We start from the raw sequence: 16,322 nt of genomic DNA, 5'->3' as shown, positions 1-16,322 counted from the left end.
CACAGGCTCCACCTCTGATCCACTGATGTCCCTCAGCAGGCAGCAAACAGCCCTGGGGAGTGAGAAACAGTGAGATGCAGGTCTGAACAAGCCACAGCAACCTGAATATCGGTTTCAAGGTACCCAAGGGAGCTCAACTCAGGTCATTCCACTCTGACACCACAGAGAGACCAGAGACACCTGCTCACTTGAACCACAACAGCCTGGGGCCTGGAAATAAAGATCCTGCAGCAGCATCCCTAGACCCCTTGGGTGCCGGGACTATAGGCGTGAGATGTAGCCGCATCACAGTCAAGCCACCACTGAAGGGTCCTACCACTGACGAGTCCCACGGGGGTCTCCTGGGGCCCAGAGCCTGCTGAGTATCTCCCTCTGAACCACTCAAACCCAACAGCTCTAATACTCAACTCACCGTCTTCCCCCCTGACCTTCTCCCTGGCCCCCAACTCATCTGCCTCTTTTCCTGTGTCATCATGCACCGGGCCATCTGGGTCAGGAATCAGCATCTCCCGCCGCCCTGTTCCTCCGTCTCCCTCCCCACACCCGATGGCGGACTGACCGACCCTCTTCTGCTCCACCCCTCCCTGTCCAAAGTGGTCCCTGCCTCCAAGACTGTCCCCTCAGAGGCAGCCTCCACCCCAACCCCACCTGTTGCCCCCACCAGACAGCCACTCCAGCTGACATCCCCACGCAAGGCCAGTCGTCTGGCTTCCCCCACCAGGCCCGCTGCCCGCGCCGCACCCCTCTGACTCACTTGGCCGCACTCGCGCGGGCCCGCCCCGCGCCCACCACCACGAGGTCTGCGAGTGTGTAGTGCGGACCGGCCCGCTACCGCAGAGCCCTCTCTCCGGGCCCTAACGCTGCACTGCCGCTGTGCTGGCGCCGCGGGGAACCCGGAAACCCAACACTCGGGCCTCGGGGCCCAGCGACTGGGGGCCGGGCCGGCCCAGCACCACCTAGCTCTCACCTTGATGGCCTCCGGCCCTGCCAGCTTCACGACCTACCCTCTATGACCCATAATCCGCGTGACTTTTGCACAAACTACTCCCTGCTCCGGACCGCCTCCTTCAGTGTCAGACAGACAACGGGAAGGCCCCTCTCGGAGCTCAGGTTCGGCTTCCCCTAGAGGACAGCCCGGCGTGCCCGCCGCCCGCCCCAAGGCCCCGGCACCCCCCACCCCCCCCGGCGTGGGGAAGAAGGGGAGCGGCCAGCTCCCGGGCCCTTCCGGGCTGTGACGCGGCACGCTCGGCTCCTCGGCCGCGCCGGGCGCACCTGAGCCCCGGCAAAGGGGGCGGGCTCGGCTCCACGACGCCCGGGACCCTCCTCGCGCTCGCCCGCTGACCTTGGGAAGGCCCTCCCGACTCGGCCTCCCACGCAGCCCCGGACGACGGGGCGGCCCCCAGACTCTCCGGCCCAGGCTCCCCCGAGGGGCACCTCTCCGAGCGAGCGCCGCCGGTCAGCCCGGTCCCCGGTTTACCTGAGCAGCTGCTGCCGCGGCTCGGGCACCGCCCTCCCACCCAGCACCGGCCCGGAGTGGGCGGGGCCACGCGCCGAGCCCGCCCCCGCCCCTCCGCCAACCGCGGCACGGCGCGCGGCAGCTAGGCCCCGCCCCCACACGATCTCTGCACTCATTGGCCGGAGACGCGTCCCTCTCCCTCCCTCTCTCCACCCCGCCCACCGAGCCCCAGCAAGCGGGAGTGCGCAAACTCCGCCTCGTGCTCGGCCCCGCCCCCAGCCGTCCAGAGACCGCCGCTCCCGACAGTTGGGCGCGAGCGCGGCCTCCCGGCCGGCAGCAATAAACGCGGCCGGTCACTGCGCAGGCGCGGGGCGTGCACTTCCCGCTTGCTCCGCGCGGGACCTGTTCCCCTCGCCTCTGTTCTTGTCCGCCTCGGAAGCTTACACCTCGTAGGTCCAGGCACGCAGACACCGCTCCACGCGCCGAGGAACGCATCCGGGGCGCGGGCTCGGCGCGCCATTGTGCACAAAGCCAGTCCCCTCGCAAACACACACCTGTCCAGGTACACACGCCAAGTGGGCCAAACCTGGACACACCGGTAACTATCATGCCTTATTTATCTCTCACACAAGAACGCACCCAACAAACACCCAGAGACCCTGGGGCCGTCGGCTCCTCCGAGAACAGACACGTTCAGTTGGCCAGCAATGGGGATCAAGATGAGCAGGTGTCTGCGTTCGGGAGCCTGGGCTCTGGAGAGAGGGGCAGATAATAAGCAAACGATAAGACACGCGAAGCGCTGTGAAGTGGCGCCGCTGGGGGTCGGAAGGAGGTAGGATCGGACTCAGAGGGGAGACGCTGGGGGAGGAGCTGCGTTCTGGCACTGGCACCCGCACGGCCTCGGAGGCTGAAACCGTCTGGCATGTTTACAGGCCAAAAAAAAAAAAAAAGTGGTGTAGCAGCTCAGGAAGTGAGAAGGACGGTCTGAGAAGGAAGTGGTCAGCAGCCATACATCCAGGCCTAGCAAGTGTCTTCATTGCAGCAGGTTGGGTCTGCTGTGGTGACGGTGTGAGGGTGCAACGTGGGGCCCCGGGGTGGCAGCTGAACAGTGCAGGGAGGGACATTCCTTTTCCCAAGAGAGAAGGGGTTCAGCCCGTTTCTGTTGCAGGGATGGAGCCCAAAAGACGGACAGAAGGCTGACCATGAGATGCTCTGCAGATGGGGCCTGGCCTCTCGGGCAGGAGCCCCAACACCCCCCAAACCCTCTCATGCAGCATGTAGAAGTTGCTAGGGCAGGAGGCAGGCCTTTTCGAAGCTCCCATCTGGAGGATTCACTTTCCTGCCCAAGCCCTGCCTCCGGACATGGCCAGTGCCCAGCATGGCCCACTGGCTCTGCCCCCTCCCCAGCCTCAGCCAGACTTTACTCCCCAAGGGCACAAACTGCCCCAGCAAACATACAGCTTTCATTTTGCTTTATTACATTACTGATGCCAATCTCCTGTCTGTAACTGTAAGCTCTAGGAGAGAAAGGCCCATGTCTGTGACTTGCTCCCAAGTGCTCAGCACCAAGCGCAGCACATGATGGGTGCTCAATGCATCTCATAGATGGTTGGATGACCAAGAAAGCAGTGAAGGAGGAGGGCACAAAAGACTTTGCAAAGGGAGGGTGGACAGAGCTGTTGACCGTTCTGGGTCCTGCCTGTCTCCTCACGATTCTCACTGGCTTCCAGTTGTGTTCTGGCACTGGTGGGAGCTGGGAAGGTGACAGCCGACATGGTTCCCAGGCTCCACAGCAGCACCTGGGAGGCACAGACACCCCTGGCCAGAGCCACACGATTTTCCCCTTTGCTGCTCCAGCCCCCTAACACCTGAGATCCGGAGGTTTCTCTTCTCTAACCTGCACATCAGCAATGAACAAAGTCTGACCATATTTTCTATATCCCAGGCAATTTGACAAACAAGGGCAGTGAGCGAACAAGGGAACATTAAACACAAGGGTGTGAACGCCTACTATGGGATGGGTGCGTCAGGCATGGTCGGAAGACAGGAGGCAGGGACTAAGGGAGGTGGCCATCAGCAGTTCCTGTGACTCCTTAGAACAGTGCCTGCCACACAGCAGATGCTCATTAACGTTAGCTGCTACCCCCTGTGGCAACAGTGCTCCCGGAAGGCTCTGGGGGCCAGGAGAAGTGAGGGGCCATGCTGGCTTCCCTTGCCTACAGCCCAGACTGGGGGCCCTTGCTTGCCTTGGGGATGTGTCATCAAGTCTGAGGAAAGCTTTGGGTGCAAGGCCTCCTGCAGCGTCCCTTGGCCTGGACAGAAGCTTCTAGGCCACAGCCGAGGAGTCAGGTAGCTCCCGCCCCCATGCCCTTCTTCTGGCTCAGCTTCTATTGCAGCACACCTGGCTGCCACCTTGCTACCCAAGAAAAGGAGGAAGGGCTCAGCTGAAACAGTTCTAGCACATGTTGAGTTGCCTTTCCCCTTCTTTATATCCTTAGAAACCCTGCCTACCTTCCCTCGCTCACCCTCCCCACAAACTTCTTTAAAGGTCTTTTGTGGGCAGTCACATAAGGCCTCACCCTGCCTTGGGGATTCTCACCCCACTGAGACTGGGCCCCACGCAGGACGGGGCTGGTTCCAGCAAGATGTTCTCAGAGAAGGTAGGCCCTGGGGACAGAACACCCCCCCTTTGAGGGCACAATGCAGGGGCAGCTCTAGAACCCTCCATTCTGGAATCTGCCCTTGCTTTCCCAGAGCCTGCCTTGATCCACACCAGTCCATGGTTTTGTTAGCTTCCCACCCCGAGCTCTCAGCCCTGGTCACTCCCTTGCCTCTGCCCCGGTCCCAGAAAGACTTCAGAAATTTGGGTGCAGCCTCAAGGGGCACAGGGCCCACCAGCCGCCTCTCGCCCTGTTGTCCTAGCCCTTCTGACACGTCAGGCCTCAGCCCTAACCCTGCTCCTCCTACCCGAGGCCCTGCAGTGAGCTGGACCACCCTGCCCTCCACGAAGGGCAGTGCCAGACGGAAGCTGGACCAGCAAAACTTCATGGAACAGGTGCGTGAATGCAGGGACAACGGTTACCTGCTCTCTTCCAGGAGATTGGTTCTGGGGCCTTTTCCAAAGTCTACCTGGCCTATGCCACACATGAGCGCATGCAGCACAACCCCAAGCTGGCCTCCGACCTGCGGGGCAAGCACCATGCCACGGTAAGGCAGGCCCATCTCTTCCCCTTGGGTGGCAGACGGCAGGCTCCGTGGGCTGCCCTTCAGCCCATGGGCTGCCCTTCAGCCCAGCCCCAGTGGTCCCTGTCCTAACCCCACTGAGGTACCTCCCTGCTGTTCTGGCTCCCTCCCGGTCTGGTATCCTCCCAAGGACCTGGAAGCTGGCCACCCCTAGCTCCAGAACCCCTTGAGCATATCAGGGCCAAGGAAGGAAGGGGAGGGTCAGTATAGACCCCCAAGGATGCTGCTTCCCAGCCTTACTCCAGTCAAGTTCAGCAATGTGCACAAAGGACATGGGGCCCTCCATGTCCCCCCTTCAGGGGCTGTGGTCTGCACACAAGGGCCACCCTCCACCCTTACAGGTGGCTATCAAGATCATCTCCACTGCCGAGGCCCCGGTGGAGTTCTCCCAAAAGTTTCTGCCTCGTGAGATATCGTCACTCCGTGCTACCTACAAGCACCTGAATGTGGGAGGCAGAGGCCCTGCAACAGCCCATGCCCATCCTGCCCATCCCCTGCTGTGCAGGACCACCCCCTTTCCCACCAGGGACCCTTATGCTTAGGCCCAGCCCCATCCTGAGACCTTGATCCAATGCACTGGACAGCCCCTCCTTGGGTGATAGCGGGGGGGGGTGGGGCTCCGGCAGGTGCAGCTCTATGAGACCTACCAGAATAGCCAGCGCTCCTACTTGGTGCTGGAGTTGGCAGCCTGCGGTGACCTACTGGAACACATCAACGCAGTGTCGGACCACCGCTGCCGCCCGGGGCTGGGAGAGGAGGCGGCCCGTAGGCTGTTCTGGCAGCTGGTCAGTGCTGTGGCCCACTGCCACAGCTCAGGCATCGTGCACCGGTGAGGGGGCTGCCCGCCTGCCCCCACCTGCAGCAAGAGGCCCACCTGAGCCTGGGACCAGCACCACTTCCCTTTCCCATGCAGGGATCTCAAGTGTGAGAACATCCTGCTGGATGACCAAGGCCTCCTAAAGCTGACCGGTGAGCCTGTGGCCCAGCCCCACCCCCTGCCCTGGACTCCCTGACTCCTGACCCCAGCCTTCAACTTCTTCACGAGGCCCAGCCATTTTCAACTGTTGTCCCAGCCAGGACCCTAGCCTCTACCCTTGCCTGCTTCAGACTTTCTTCTTTGATTGCTTTAAAGACCCATTTATTCATTTGAGAGAGAGAGAGGAGGGGCAGAGGGAGAGGGAGAATCCTGAAGCAGGCTCCCTGCTGAGCGCGGAGCCAGACGCAGAGGTGGGGCTCCATCCCAGGACCCTGAGATCCTGACCTGAGCCAAAACCAAGAGTGGGCCGCTCGGCTGAGCCACCAGGCTCCCTGCCTGCTTCAGGGTTTGACGCCTACCTGGCTTGACCTTTAACCCTCCCAGGAGGCCCAGCCCCATGCTTGCCTACACCTGTGCTTGCAGACTCCTACACACTCCGCATCTGCCCGCAGCCAGCCCTCCCGAGCCCACTGTCCCTTCCCCTCCTGCTCCTTCCATGGTCTGCTGCTTGCCCGTGCCCCTCTGTGCGCCCCTGGCAGACTTTGGCTTCGCCAACCGGTTGGGCCTCAAGAATTCGCTGCTGAGCACCTTCTGCGGCTCTGTGGCCTACACAGCTCCCGAGATCCTCATGAGCAAGTACAATGGGGAGCAGGCCGACCTGTGGAGCTTTATGCCATGGTGACTGGGAAGCTGCCCTTCAAGGACCACCAGCCCCACCGCAGGCTGCACCTGATGCGCCTCGGCCCCACCTTCAGGCCAGGCACGTCCCCAGGTGAGAGAGAACACCCTGTGTCCCTCCCAAGTCCCAGCATGAGCCTGGAAAGTGGGGCAGCAAGAGACCTGGGCCCAGGGGCGCCTGGGTGGCTCAGTCGGTTGAGCGTCTGCCTTTGGCTCAGGTCATGACCCCAGGGTCCTGGGATGGAGCCTTGAGTCAGGCTCCTGGCTCAGCAGGGAGTCTGCTTCTCCCTCTCCCTCTCTCTCAAGTAAGTAAGATCTTAAAGAGAGAGAGACCTGGGCCCAGAGAAGGGTCATCCTGCGGTGAGGGGAGTGGCAGTGGCACGGGAGGCTGACCTGGCACCCCCCTCCCAATCCAGGCCGGTAAACGGACTGTAGCAAAGAGGTGAGAGGGCAGCGGGCCTGGGGGAGGTCCAGACTGACTCCTTGTCTGGACAGGCAGTGGTCCCGGTGAGCTCTGAGCTCCGCGCTGGCACAGGGAAGCCGCCTTCCCTCTCTCTGCGCCTCAATGCACCTCAGTCTCGTGACTGGTGAAGCACGGACTCCCTCCAGGCGTTTGGGCGACTGAATGGGGTTCCTCCTCCAAACTGCCAGCACCACTGACAGTGATGGGCACGCACAAGAGGGTAGGCAGTGGGAAGCCACAGCTGGGAGCCCTTGCCCACAGAGTGCCAGGACCTGATCCGGGGCCTGCTACAGCTACGCCCGTGTGCACGCCTGGACCTGCAGCAGGTGGCCACCCACTGCTGGATGCTGCCCGCCGCGCAGGCGCTGTTCTGCACCATGCTCAGCTCGGCACCAGGTAAAGTGGGGCCCCCAGTGGGGAGGGCAGGTGGTTGCCCCCTCAGTGCCCCTCCTGATCCCCACGGCTGTCAGTTGCAGAGAAGCCAGCTAAGTCCCAGCTGCCCGCAACCCTTGACCACACGGAGCCTGGCAGAGACTCAGAGCCTCCAAGGCCGCTCCTGAAGCTGTGGCGCCCTCAGCAGGGGGGAACTCACCGCGAGAGTGCTTCTGGCCCGGTGCCTGAGCCCCCAGAGGCAATCCCAAGAAGAGGTGCAGGATCTGCCCAGCTGGGGCTCCGGAACATGGCGGCAGCCAGCCTGGGGGTGGGCGCCTCCAGGTAGCCACTGTCACCGAGCTCCACGTTTGCCACCAGGACCATGCCTGGGCACTTCCCGGTCAACTGAGAAGTAGGCCCAGGTGAGGCCAGATAAAGCATTTATTTTATGGAGGGGATGCTGCCGTCTCAGTGCAGGCCAGGGCAGCCAGCCACGGGGAACCCACTAGCACTCCCCATCCAGGGAGAACGCGAGTCCACGTGCCTCCATGCCAGAGCTTTACTCGGGAGGAGGGAAACACAGGGGGTACCACAGAGACAGGAAATACCTCGTTTCCATGAGGCACCCAGCCTTGGTGGAACTGGAGTGGACCTCTGGCTTTGGAGGCAGTGACAGGACTGAGGACATGTGGAGTGAGGGTGTGCTGGGAAGCCAGGGCGTCAGGCTGCACTCCAGTGCCAGAGGGCAAGGGAGTCCTGTGCCAAAGATGGCACCAAGAAGGGAGCACAGTGCGGGGAGGGCCATGCGGACAGCCTACCAGGCTTGGCTTGGCAGCTGCAGAACAGAGGGCCCACACAAGGGGCTGGGGGAAAACAAGTTTCTTGGGCCCAAAGGGGGCTTCACGGGGGCAGAGGGTGGTAAGGGAAAAGGTCTGGCAAAGAGCAAGGCTGCAGAGGCACATGAGGAAGACGCTCCGTGTGTGAGCCAAGGGGCTCTGAAACTCAAGGAAACTGACCAAGGATAGAGCCAAGTTAGTGGGGACAGCGAGCGCATCACATCAGTCCCGGGCTGGAGAAACTAGCAAGGGACTGAGCAGGATGGGGGAGGGGATGAAGAGAGACAGTACCCAGCAAGCACTTCAAGGACAAACCAGGGAGGCGCAGCCCTAGGAGATCCCAGGACAGGCTGAGGCTGGTGAGTCACAAGAGGTCAGTCCTCTGAGGCTGGATCTCAGGCAGGGCAAGCCGAGGACCCCAGGACTGAAGACTCGGGTGGGACTGGCAGCAAAGGGCACTGCTTGCGCCTGGATGCCCACCGATGCCCAGACCTCTGTAGTGCCCTCGGGGGCTGCTCAGGCTTGTACGGTTTATCTGTCCAGCCCCATCAGCCATCTTCCTAGAGGTACGTCCCTGAGGATCAGAGGGTGTGACTAGCTTTGGCTGACCAGTGCTGGTCTGAGCAACCCGAGTTGCCAGAAGCAACAGGGCATGAGGAAGTACCCCGACCCTCGCACGTGTACTGAGCATTCGCCCTAGACACCTCACCCTGAGCCTAAGTGTAGCTGTGCTTTTCAGCAGGGAACAACCTCTGAGCAGGGAGACTCAGAGGCCTGCAGGTCGCTGCAGGAAGGCCTGGAGTGACGGGCTGGCAAAGGTGGGCCTGGAGCCGGTGGCGGGTTGCAAGGGCCTCAGGTGGGTGTAGCCCCCTCTGCTTGTGGTTCTGGGGCCAGCTCCTCCGGCTGCGCCCGGGTGTGCTGCTCCAGCTCCTGGTGGTCCAGCTGCTGCAGCTGCCTCTCCACATCCTCAGGCACCTGCACCTCCAGCAGGTTTTCCATGCCCGGCTCTGGCTCATCCCCAATGAGCACCTGCCAGCAGGGGAGGCAGGTGAGCACCTGGCTGGCACACCACAGACATCCACTCCCCTTCCCCGCAAGCCCTGCACCCACCTGAATGAGCTTCTCACAAGTCACCTGCACGTCGGGCTCTGGCTCCCAGCTGTGTAGCTCACGCAGGATCAGGTAGGCTCCCTGGTTTCTCACCTGCTGCCGACCAGATGCTGTGGCTGTTAGCTGGAAGAGGGCAAAGGTTACACAGGTATCAGTGTGGGCATGTTGCAAAGTGGCGTTAGCATAGCAGGACCCCTACTCACCAGCATGATGGCCTCGAGGAGCATCTTGCGGATGTCAGCATCAGGCTCTCGTTGCTTGTCTGGCGGCAGATACTGTAGGTCAACAGGCAGCCCTAGAGGTGCATGTGGGGTTACTGCGTGCCAGCACGGGGTAGCTAGGCCAGACCCTCCTTGGTAAGCCCCCTCTGTGCTCAGCATCTCCCTGCTGGAAGCTTTCAGAAGGGGTCCCGATCTGCGCATCTGCCCGCCTCCCAGTGGCCTTCGCCCCCTCCCCCGCCAACCCTGAGGCTCCATGGACCAAGCCACTCACGCTCCATCTCCTCCTCAGAGAAGTCCTCAGGCCCAGCCAGGGGCAGCAGCAAGAAAGGGAGAATGTCCACCTGGGGCCCAAGCAACCACTCGTGGTGTCCTGAGGGGAAAACAGAAATGGGAGCCAGTCTAGAGGCGGGCCCCGAAGTGGTCTCTTTGCCCCAGCACCGCCCCCCCCACCGCAACACCCTCACCCCCATCACCACTCACGATGCTCGAAGCAGCAGTTTCGGAGAGTCCCCACCACCCCGCCCCTGCGCACCGAGGAGTCTGAGAATTGGGTAAGGGGCAGCAGCCGCTGGACCACGCACCTGGAGGGAGGGACCACTCAGTGCCATCCCTGTTCACTTGCACCCCCTCCCCGCGGGCGCCCCGGGCTTCACCTCTCGCGGTCCAGCAGGAAGGCCCGCACCGCGGGACGCTGGCTGAGGTTGGAGAGCACTGGCCCCAGGTAATGCAGGGGCGCCCGGGCGTTGTAGTCGGGCGTGCACAGCGCGCGCACCAGCCGCTCCAGGCCCGACTCCCCCGGCTCCTCGGCCTCCAGCGCTGCCATCAGCGCGGCACACGGCGCCGGCTCGCGGCTGAGATTGGCCAGCGCGGCGGCCGCCTCCTCGGCCCAAGGCCACGCTGGGTCCATCGCGCGGTCCAGCAGGCGGGCAGGCAGCGCGGGCTCGGCCTCCAGCAGCCGCTCGTGCAGGCCGGGCTCGGCAGCCAAGTTGACGAGCGCACGAGCGGCGTCGCGGGCCGGGGCCGGGGCCGGGGCCGGGGCCGGGGCCGCAGCCAGCTCGACGAGCGCCCGCAGCAGCGCCGCCTGGCCGGCCAGCAGCGCCCCACCGGGCCCAGAGCCGGTCAGCGCCAGCACGTGCCGCACCGCCTCCGCCTGCAGGTCCGCCCGCGCCCCGGGCGCCAGGAAAGGCAGCAGCTTCGCCACCTCCGCCTCCACGCCGGCTTCCGGCATCGGCAGCCCTGCGGGAGCTAGCCCACCAGCCGGCGCGCGCGTGCCAGTCCGGGCCTCCCCCATGCCTGCCGGGGCCTCCGGATCACCCACGCCGCCACCGGGCTCGAGAACCTGCCCATCGGGGGAGCGGAAGCCGCAGCCCCCAATCAGAGGCTGCCGACTCGGCGCGCGGGGCGGGGCCGGCGGGCGGAGGCGGGGCCACGGCGAGGCCCGGGGCATTGTGGTCTGGGCGCCCCGCTGCCAGCCGCCGGCCGCGGCGGGGAGGAGGCGCGCGGACGGAAGCCGGGTGTCGCGGGTGTGACACCGGTGCCCGGGCCCGGCCCGCCCCTGGTGGCTGACCGACGGCGCCGGCCCCATCCCGTCGTGGGTGGGGCAGAGATCTGTCGCTGGGAGAGTCCCGTGATCGACTACTTTAATTGACTTTCTAACGTTAGACCAGCCTGAGTTTCCGGCATGATCTCCGTTTGGTCACGATAATACTTAACATTTTTATATATTGTATTGAGTTTGCTAAAGTTTTGTTTAGAATTTTTACATCCTGGTCTGTAGTTTTCATATAAAGCCCTAGTTTCCTTATCAGAGTAGTACTGGCCTCTGAAGGATTGGGGGAAGGTTCCCTCTTCGATTTTCTGGAAGAGTTTGTGAAACTAGTATTTCTTCCGTAAGTGGTTGGTAGCAATACCCAGTGAAGCCATCTGCGCCTGAAATTTCCTTCTAGAAAGATTTTGCGACCACCAATCCTTTAATAGACACATAGCTCTTCAGGTTGCCACTTTCTTCTTGAGTGACTTCTGGTAGTTTGTGTTTTTCAAGGAATTGGTTCAGATGAAATTGGTTTAGATGAAAATTTAAAGTGTCAAATTCATTGGCATCAAGTTGTTCATAATCTTCCCTTATCCTTTTAACATCTGTACCATCTGTAGTAGTGTCACTTCTCATCCCTGATGCTGTCCGTTTTTGACTTGTCTTGCCAGAGTTTTGTCCATTTTACTGACCTTACTAAAGAATCATGTGGGATTCATATATTTTCTCTGTTTTCTTTTTTGATTGAGTGAATGTCCCCATTGACCTTACTATTTCCTTTCTTCTGCTTATTCTGGGTTTAATGTGCTGTTCTTTTTCTAGATTCTTTAAGGTAAAGGCTGAGATCATTGATTTGAGACATTTTCTAATACAAGATTTTGCCCTCATCTGTTCCTTGCCTCACGGATTATGTTATGTGCTTCTGCATAGGTTAATAGCCCTTTAGTAGACTGATATTTTTATTTCACTCTAAGGGCTAGAACAAAGCCTGTAGGGACAGTGATGCCCAGGAGAGCCATTGAGAGGGAATAGCATGCCCCTGAAGTCAGCAGGTAATCAGGTCCTAGAGCCGGGATTTGCCCCCAGGTGAGACCTACGGGCACCTCATAGCCTCAGTCCCAACCTAACCTTGTGTGAAAGCCACTTGCCTGAAATTGAGGAAGAGGGTAGACAAGTCCAAGGAAATGCCCACCTCTCCAAGGAAACCACATGCTCTGATACACAGATCCTGCCCATAAGAGCTGAAAATTTCTCAAGAAATGGAGTCGGGATATTATGGGTAATGTAGGTAATTGATGCCCTCTGGTGCATCTGGTGGGTACGTCTGCCTGAGACAAAAGTGTGCACCTTCAGAGCCCACTGGTGTCCAGAGGCGAACCAGCAAGCACTTGCTTTGACTGATTCAAGGAAGCGTTTGCGGTAATCACCAGGTATGGAGCCTTAAATATTTCCAAGATAAATTAAAAGATACAAAGTCACTGGAAGTAATTTCAAAGTTCAAGTTACACGAATTGTACAAAGAACGTCCTTTGCCTCAGACACCTCAGTCAAATTCCTAAGTTACCCCACTCATCCCAATAATGACCTTTTAGCAGAGGGTGCTCTCCCGAGTACTTTCAGTCTCCTTCAACTGGTAGCTACTCTTCAGGCTCTAACTTTCATGCCCTTGACACTTGCAGAATACCAGCCAGCTCTTTTGTAGCATGTTGCTCAGTTTTTGTCTGGTTGCCTCATGATTAGACTCAGGTTATATACTTTTTGGCAGGGGCAAGCGCCTAGGTGGTTTGGCCGATTACATGTCTGCCTTCAGCTCAGGTCATGAGCTCAGGGTCCGGGGATGCAGCCCCACATCAGGCTCCCTGCTCAGTGGGAGGTCTGCCCCTCCCTCTGCTCGTGCCCTCTCTCAAATAAATAAATAAATCTTTAAAAAAAAAAAAGGAATACTACGGAGGTGAGGCCGAGCTCTTTTCGTTGAGTCCCATCAGTTTTTGCTCCTACAGTGGAGATGCTTATTTTGATTACTTAAGGTGAATTGCCCAGGATCCTTCACTGTTAGGTTACTCTTTTTCTCTTTGTATTTAGTAAATGTTTTATGGGGAAATACTTTGAGACTATGTAAATAGTCCATTCCTCGTCCACCTTTCACTCACTAGTTTTTGCATGTAGTTTTTAATTGTTTATTGTAGGGCAGAAAGCTTTCTCTTTACCTATTTTTGTTCATTTATTTGTTTATGTCAATGAAGACTCATGGAGTCTTATTTATTAGTGTTTTTAAAGTAAATTTATTGAAGTAATCTCCACACCCCGTGTGGAGCTCGAGCTCATGACCCCGAGATCGAGTCACTCGTACTTCCAGTCCAGCCAGGTGCCCCTCATGGAGTCTTACTTTATTCAAAGAAATAGAACACTTTACTCTCATTATTGTGATCCAAAATTTGGCCATTGGAAGGACCTTCAGGGATGGTCCTGTGTATTATTTATTTTATTTTTTAAGATTTTACTTCGAGAAGAGGGAGAAGAGTGCAAATCAGAGAAAGGGGCAGGGAGGGGCGGAGAAAGAGAGCGGGAGAGGATCTGAAACAGACTCTGCGCTGAGCATGGAGCCTGATGTGGCTCAGTCAGACCACTGAGAGCTCATGACCCCAACAGAAACTAAGAGTCGGGCACTCAACTGACTCAGCCACCCAGGCGCCCCTCCTGTGGTATTATTTTAAATAGCTTTATTGAGGGGCGCCTGCGTGGCTCAGTCGTTAAGCGTCTGCCTTCGGCTCAGGTGATGATCCCGGGGTCCTGGGATCCAGCCCCGCATCGGGCTCCCTGCTCGGCGGGAAGCCTGCTTCTCCCTCCCCCACTCCCCCTGCTGGTGTTCCCTCTCTCGCTGTGTCTCTCTCTGTCAAATAAAGTAAAAAATCTTTTAAAAAAATAAATTCAATGTTTTTTTGTATATTACATGATTTTGTAAACGGTAGTAAAATGCATATCACAAAATTGGCCATTTAAACCATTTTTTAAGTAGGCTCTACACCCAAGATGGGACTTGAGCTCATGACCCCGAGATCAAGAGTCGTGTGCTTCACCAACTGAGCCACAGCCAAGGCGCCTAAACCATTTTTAAGTGTACAATTAGTAGCATTCGTTGTACTCACAATGCTGTGCAACCATCACCATGTATTTCCAAATTGTTTTCACCACCCAACAGAAACTGTAACCTTTAAGCATGCATTTCTCCCTCTCTCCTCCCTCCAATGACCTCTAATCTACTTTCTAAATAGACTTCTCTCTTCTAGGAACCTCAACAATACACCTTGTGCAGCTGTAACGACGTCAAAAACCAAGGAGTGTGTGTAGTTTTATGCCACTTTATCACCTGTGGAGACTCATGGAACCAATGTGGCCGTCAAAATAGGGGGCAGTGTCACTGCCACGAAGACCTCCTTGTGCCCCGCGTGCTCCCAGCCCTCCCCCGGGGAACCACAAACGTGTTCTTCCTCTCTGTAATTCTGTCACTTCACAAGTGTGACGGAAATGGAATCACACACACATGACCCCTGGAGGTCATCACGCGTGTCAAACATTTTATTTTTATGGCCTCGGAGTACCCCTGGGTGTGCATGTGCCAGTGCAGTAGCCATTTGCCTGTTGAAGGACCTTTGTGTCATTTCCAGGGTGAGGCTATTACAAATAAATCTGCTGTAAAGCACTGGTGTCCACGTTTTTGTATGGACACAAATCTTCATTCCTCTGGGATAAATGCTGAGTTGTAGGTATGACTGCTGGATTGTAGGTCCTGGTATGTTCAGTTTTTGAGAAACTGCTGAATGGTTTTCCAGAGTGTGTGGACCATTTTGCATTCCCACAAGCAAGTATGGAGACCCAGTTGCTCCAAATATTCACCAGCATTTGGTGATGTCAACTCTTTTTATTTTAGGTACTAATTTGCGTTTCTCTAATGGCTAGTGATATGGAGCATCTCCTCTTTGGTGAAATGTCTGCTTCTTTTGCCCATTTTCTAGTGGGATTGTTTGGTTTCTACCGTTAATTTTGAAAGCTGTTTTTTTTTTTTTTTTTTTTCATTCTGGCTAGATGTTCTTTGTGGACAGGCCATTTGCAGGCATTTTCTCCTGGTCATGGCTTGTCTTCCCATCCTGCTAACAGGGCCCTTCACAGAGCAGAAGGTTTAAAATTTGATAAAGTCCAACTTTCTGATTTCTTTCATATATGGTGTTTTGGGCATCATGTCTGAGAATACTTCATCAGTTGCTCATCCAGAAGATCTTTTGTATTTCCTTCTCAATTTTTCCTAGTTTTACATTTAAATATACAATTCACTTTGAGGTTTGTTCCTAATTTTATGGTCTCTTTTGCCATAAATTTTTAAGATTTTATTTGAGAGAGAGAGGGAAAGCATGAGCAGGGGAGAGGGGCAAAGGGAGAGGGAGAAGCAGGCTCCCTGCTGAGCAGGAAGCCCAGTGCGGGACTCGATCCCAGGACCCTGGGACCATGACCCAAGTGGAAAGCAGACGCTTAACCGACGAGGCCACCTAGGCACCCTTTGCCATAATTTTTTTTTTAAATCTGCAAATATGTCTATCTTTTCCTTCTGAGTATTCTGAGTGAATATTTTTCTAAATTACCTTTTGATATATTTATAGTTTCAGTTTCTACATTGCAATCTTCAAATCATCTGAACATTACTTTTGTAAATGATGTGAGAAAGGGATCTAGGGACACCTGGGTGGCTCAGTTGGTTAAGCGAATGCTTTCAGCTCGGAGGGGAGCCTGCTTCTCCCTCTGCCTCTGCCCCTCCCCTTGCTTGTGCTCTCTCTTCTCTCTCTGACAAATAAAATCTTTAAAAAAAAGGGGGGGTCTGACTTTGTTTTCTATCTACATAATCTGTGCTAGGCATTATTCCTAAGTGTGTTAGATATAAAGTTCATTTAATTCTGACAGCAGTCCTGCGCAGCCTCTGCGCATCATCATCCCCATTTCATACATGGGAAACCAAGGCTCAGAGAACTGGGTAACTCATTAAGGCCTAACTCGGTTAGGAAGTGAAGGGAATACATGTATTTGTGATTTTGATTTCTTCTACAGTGAAAATTTCATTCCAGTTTTTTGTACATTTTTTTCTGTTGGGTTGTGTGATTTTTTTTACTGTTAATTGATTCGTTGAAGTTCTTTATGTATTTTGTTTTTTTTTTTAAAGACTTTATTTTTATTTATTTGACAGAGAGAGACACAGCGAGAGAGGGAACACAAGCAGGGGGAGTGGGAGAGGGAGAAGCAGGCTTCCCGCCGGGCAGGGAGCCCGATGCGGGGCTCGATCCCAGGACCCCGGGACCATGACCTGAGCTGAAGGCAGACGCTTAACGACTGAGCCACCCAGGCGCCTTCTTTATGTATTTTGGAGATGAGTCGTTTATAGTTACACGTATT

At 56.9% G+C, this 16,322-nt stretch overlaps 3 protein-coding genes across 20 annotated transcripts in view; 1 reads left to right on the top strand and 2 right to left on the bottom strand.

Annotated features, from left to right (window-relative positions):
* MROH1 (maestro heat like repeat family member 1) overlaps positions 1 to 1,565 on the bottom strand; it is a 65,757-nt gene extending 64,192 nt beyond the window's left edge. For 12 of the 18 annotated variants that reach the window (XM_073893373.1, XM_073893384.1, XM_073893385.1 and 9 more), the window contains exon 1: positions 1,478 to 1,565. The gene's annotated coding sequence lies outside the window, so the exon portion shown is untranslated. The other 6 variants (XM_073893374.1, XM_073893375.1, XM_073893381.1 and 3 more) reach the window with 4 other exon arrangements.
* Positions 474 to 7,641, top strand: LOC112823478 (testis-specific serine/threonine-protein kinase 5-like). Its single transcript, XM_073892684.1, is given in 13 exon segments — positions 474 to 491; positions 665 to 806; positions 1,352 to 1,533; positions 1,736 to 1,905; positions 4,379 to 4,511; positions 4,553 to 4,663; positions 5,041 to 5,145; positions 5,302 to 5,528; positions 5,613 to 5,668; positions 6,215 to 6,337; positions 6,340 to 6,447; positions 7,078 to 7,212; positions 7,287 to 7,641. Coding segments are annotated over 13 exon segments (1,758 nt in total). The 3' UTR covers positions 7,535 to 7,641.
* Positions 7,612 to 10,755, bottom strand: HGH1 (HGH1 homolog). The gene is made up of 6 exons (XM_025871311.2): positions 10,009 to 10,755; positions 9,836 to 9,936; positions 9,627 to 9,725; positions 9,338 to 9,429; positions 9,135 to 9,257; positions 7,612 to 9,053 (listed from the first exon to the last, which is right to left on the bottom strand). Exons 1-6 carry the CDS (start codon positions 10,644 to 10,646, stop codon positions 8,877 to 8,879), a joined length of 1,230 nt encoding a protein of 409 aa, XP_025727096.2. The 5' UTR covers positions 10,647 to 10,755; the 3' UTR covers positions 7,612 to 8,876.
* Positions 10,756 to 16,322: the final 5,567 nt, after the last annotated feature.

Source organism: Callorhinus ursinus, unplaced genomic scaffold (assembly GCF_003265705.2).
Source record: "Callorhinus ursinus isolate GAN/ISIS: 27379988/994484 unplaced genomic scaffold, GSC_fseal_2.0 scaffold5, whole genome shotgun sequence".
Classification (NCBI taxonomy): Eukaryota; Metazoa; Chordata; class Mammalia; order Carnivora; family Otariidae; genus Callorhinus; species Callorhinus ursinus.
The sequence above is the reverse complement of the archived record's forward strand: the minus strand, read 5'-3'. Positions and strand labels throughout refer to the sequence as shown.

What these genes read in the sequence shown, in the direction of transcription:
- HGH1 (XM_025871311.2), bottom strand. Translation starts at nt 10,646, where the DNA reads ATGGGGGAGGCCCGGACTGGCACGCGCGCGCCGGCTGGTGGGCTAGCT. An exon ending in AAACTGCTGCTTCGAGCATC is followed by an intron (nt 9,726 to 9,835) that starts GTGAGTGGTGAT and finishes TTTTCCCCTCAG; the next exon opens with GACACCACGAGTGGTTGCTT. An exon ending in CTCTGAGGAGGAGATGGAGC is followed by an intron (nt 9,430 to 9,626) that starts GTGAGTGGCTTG and finishes ATGCACCTCTAG; the next exon opens with GGCTGCCTGTTGACCTACAG.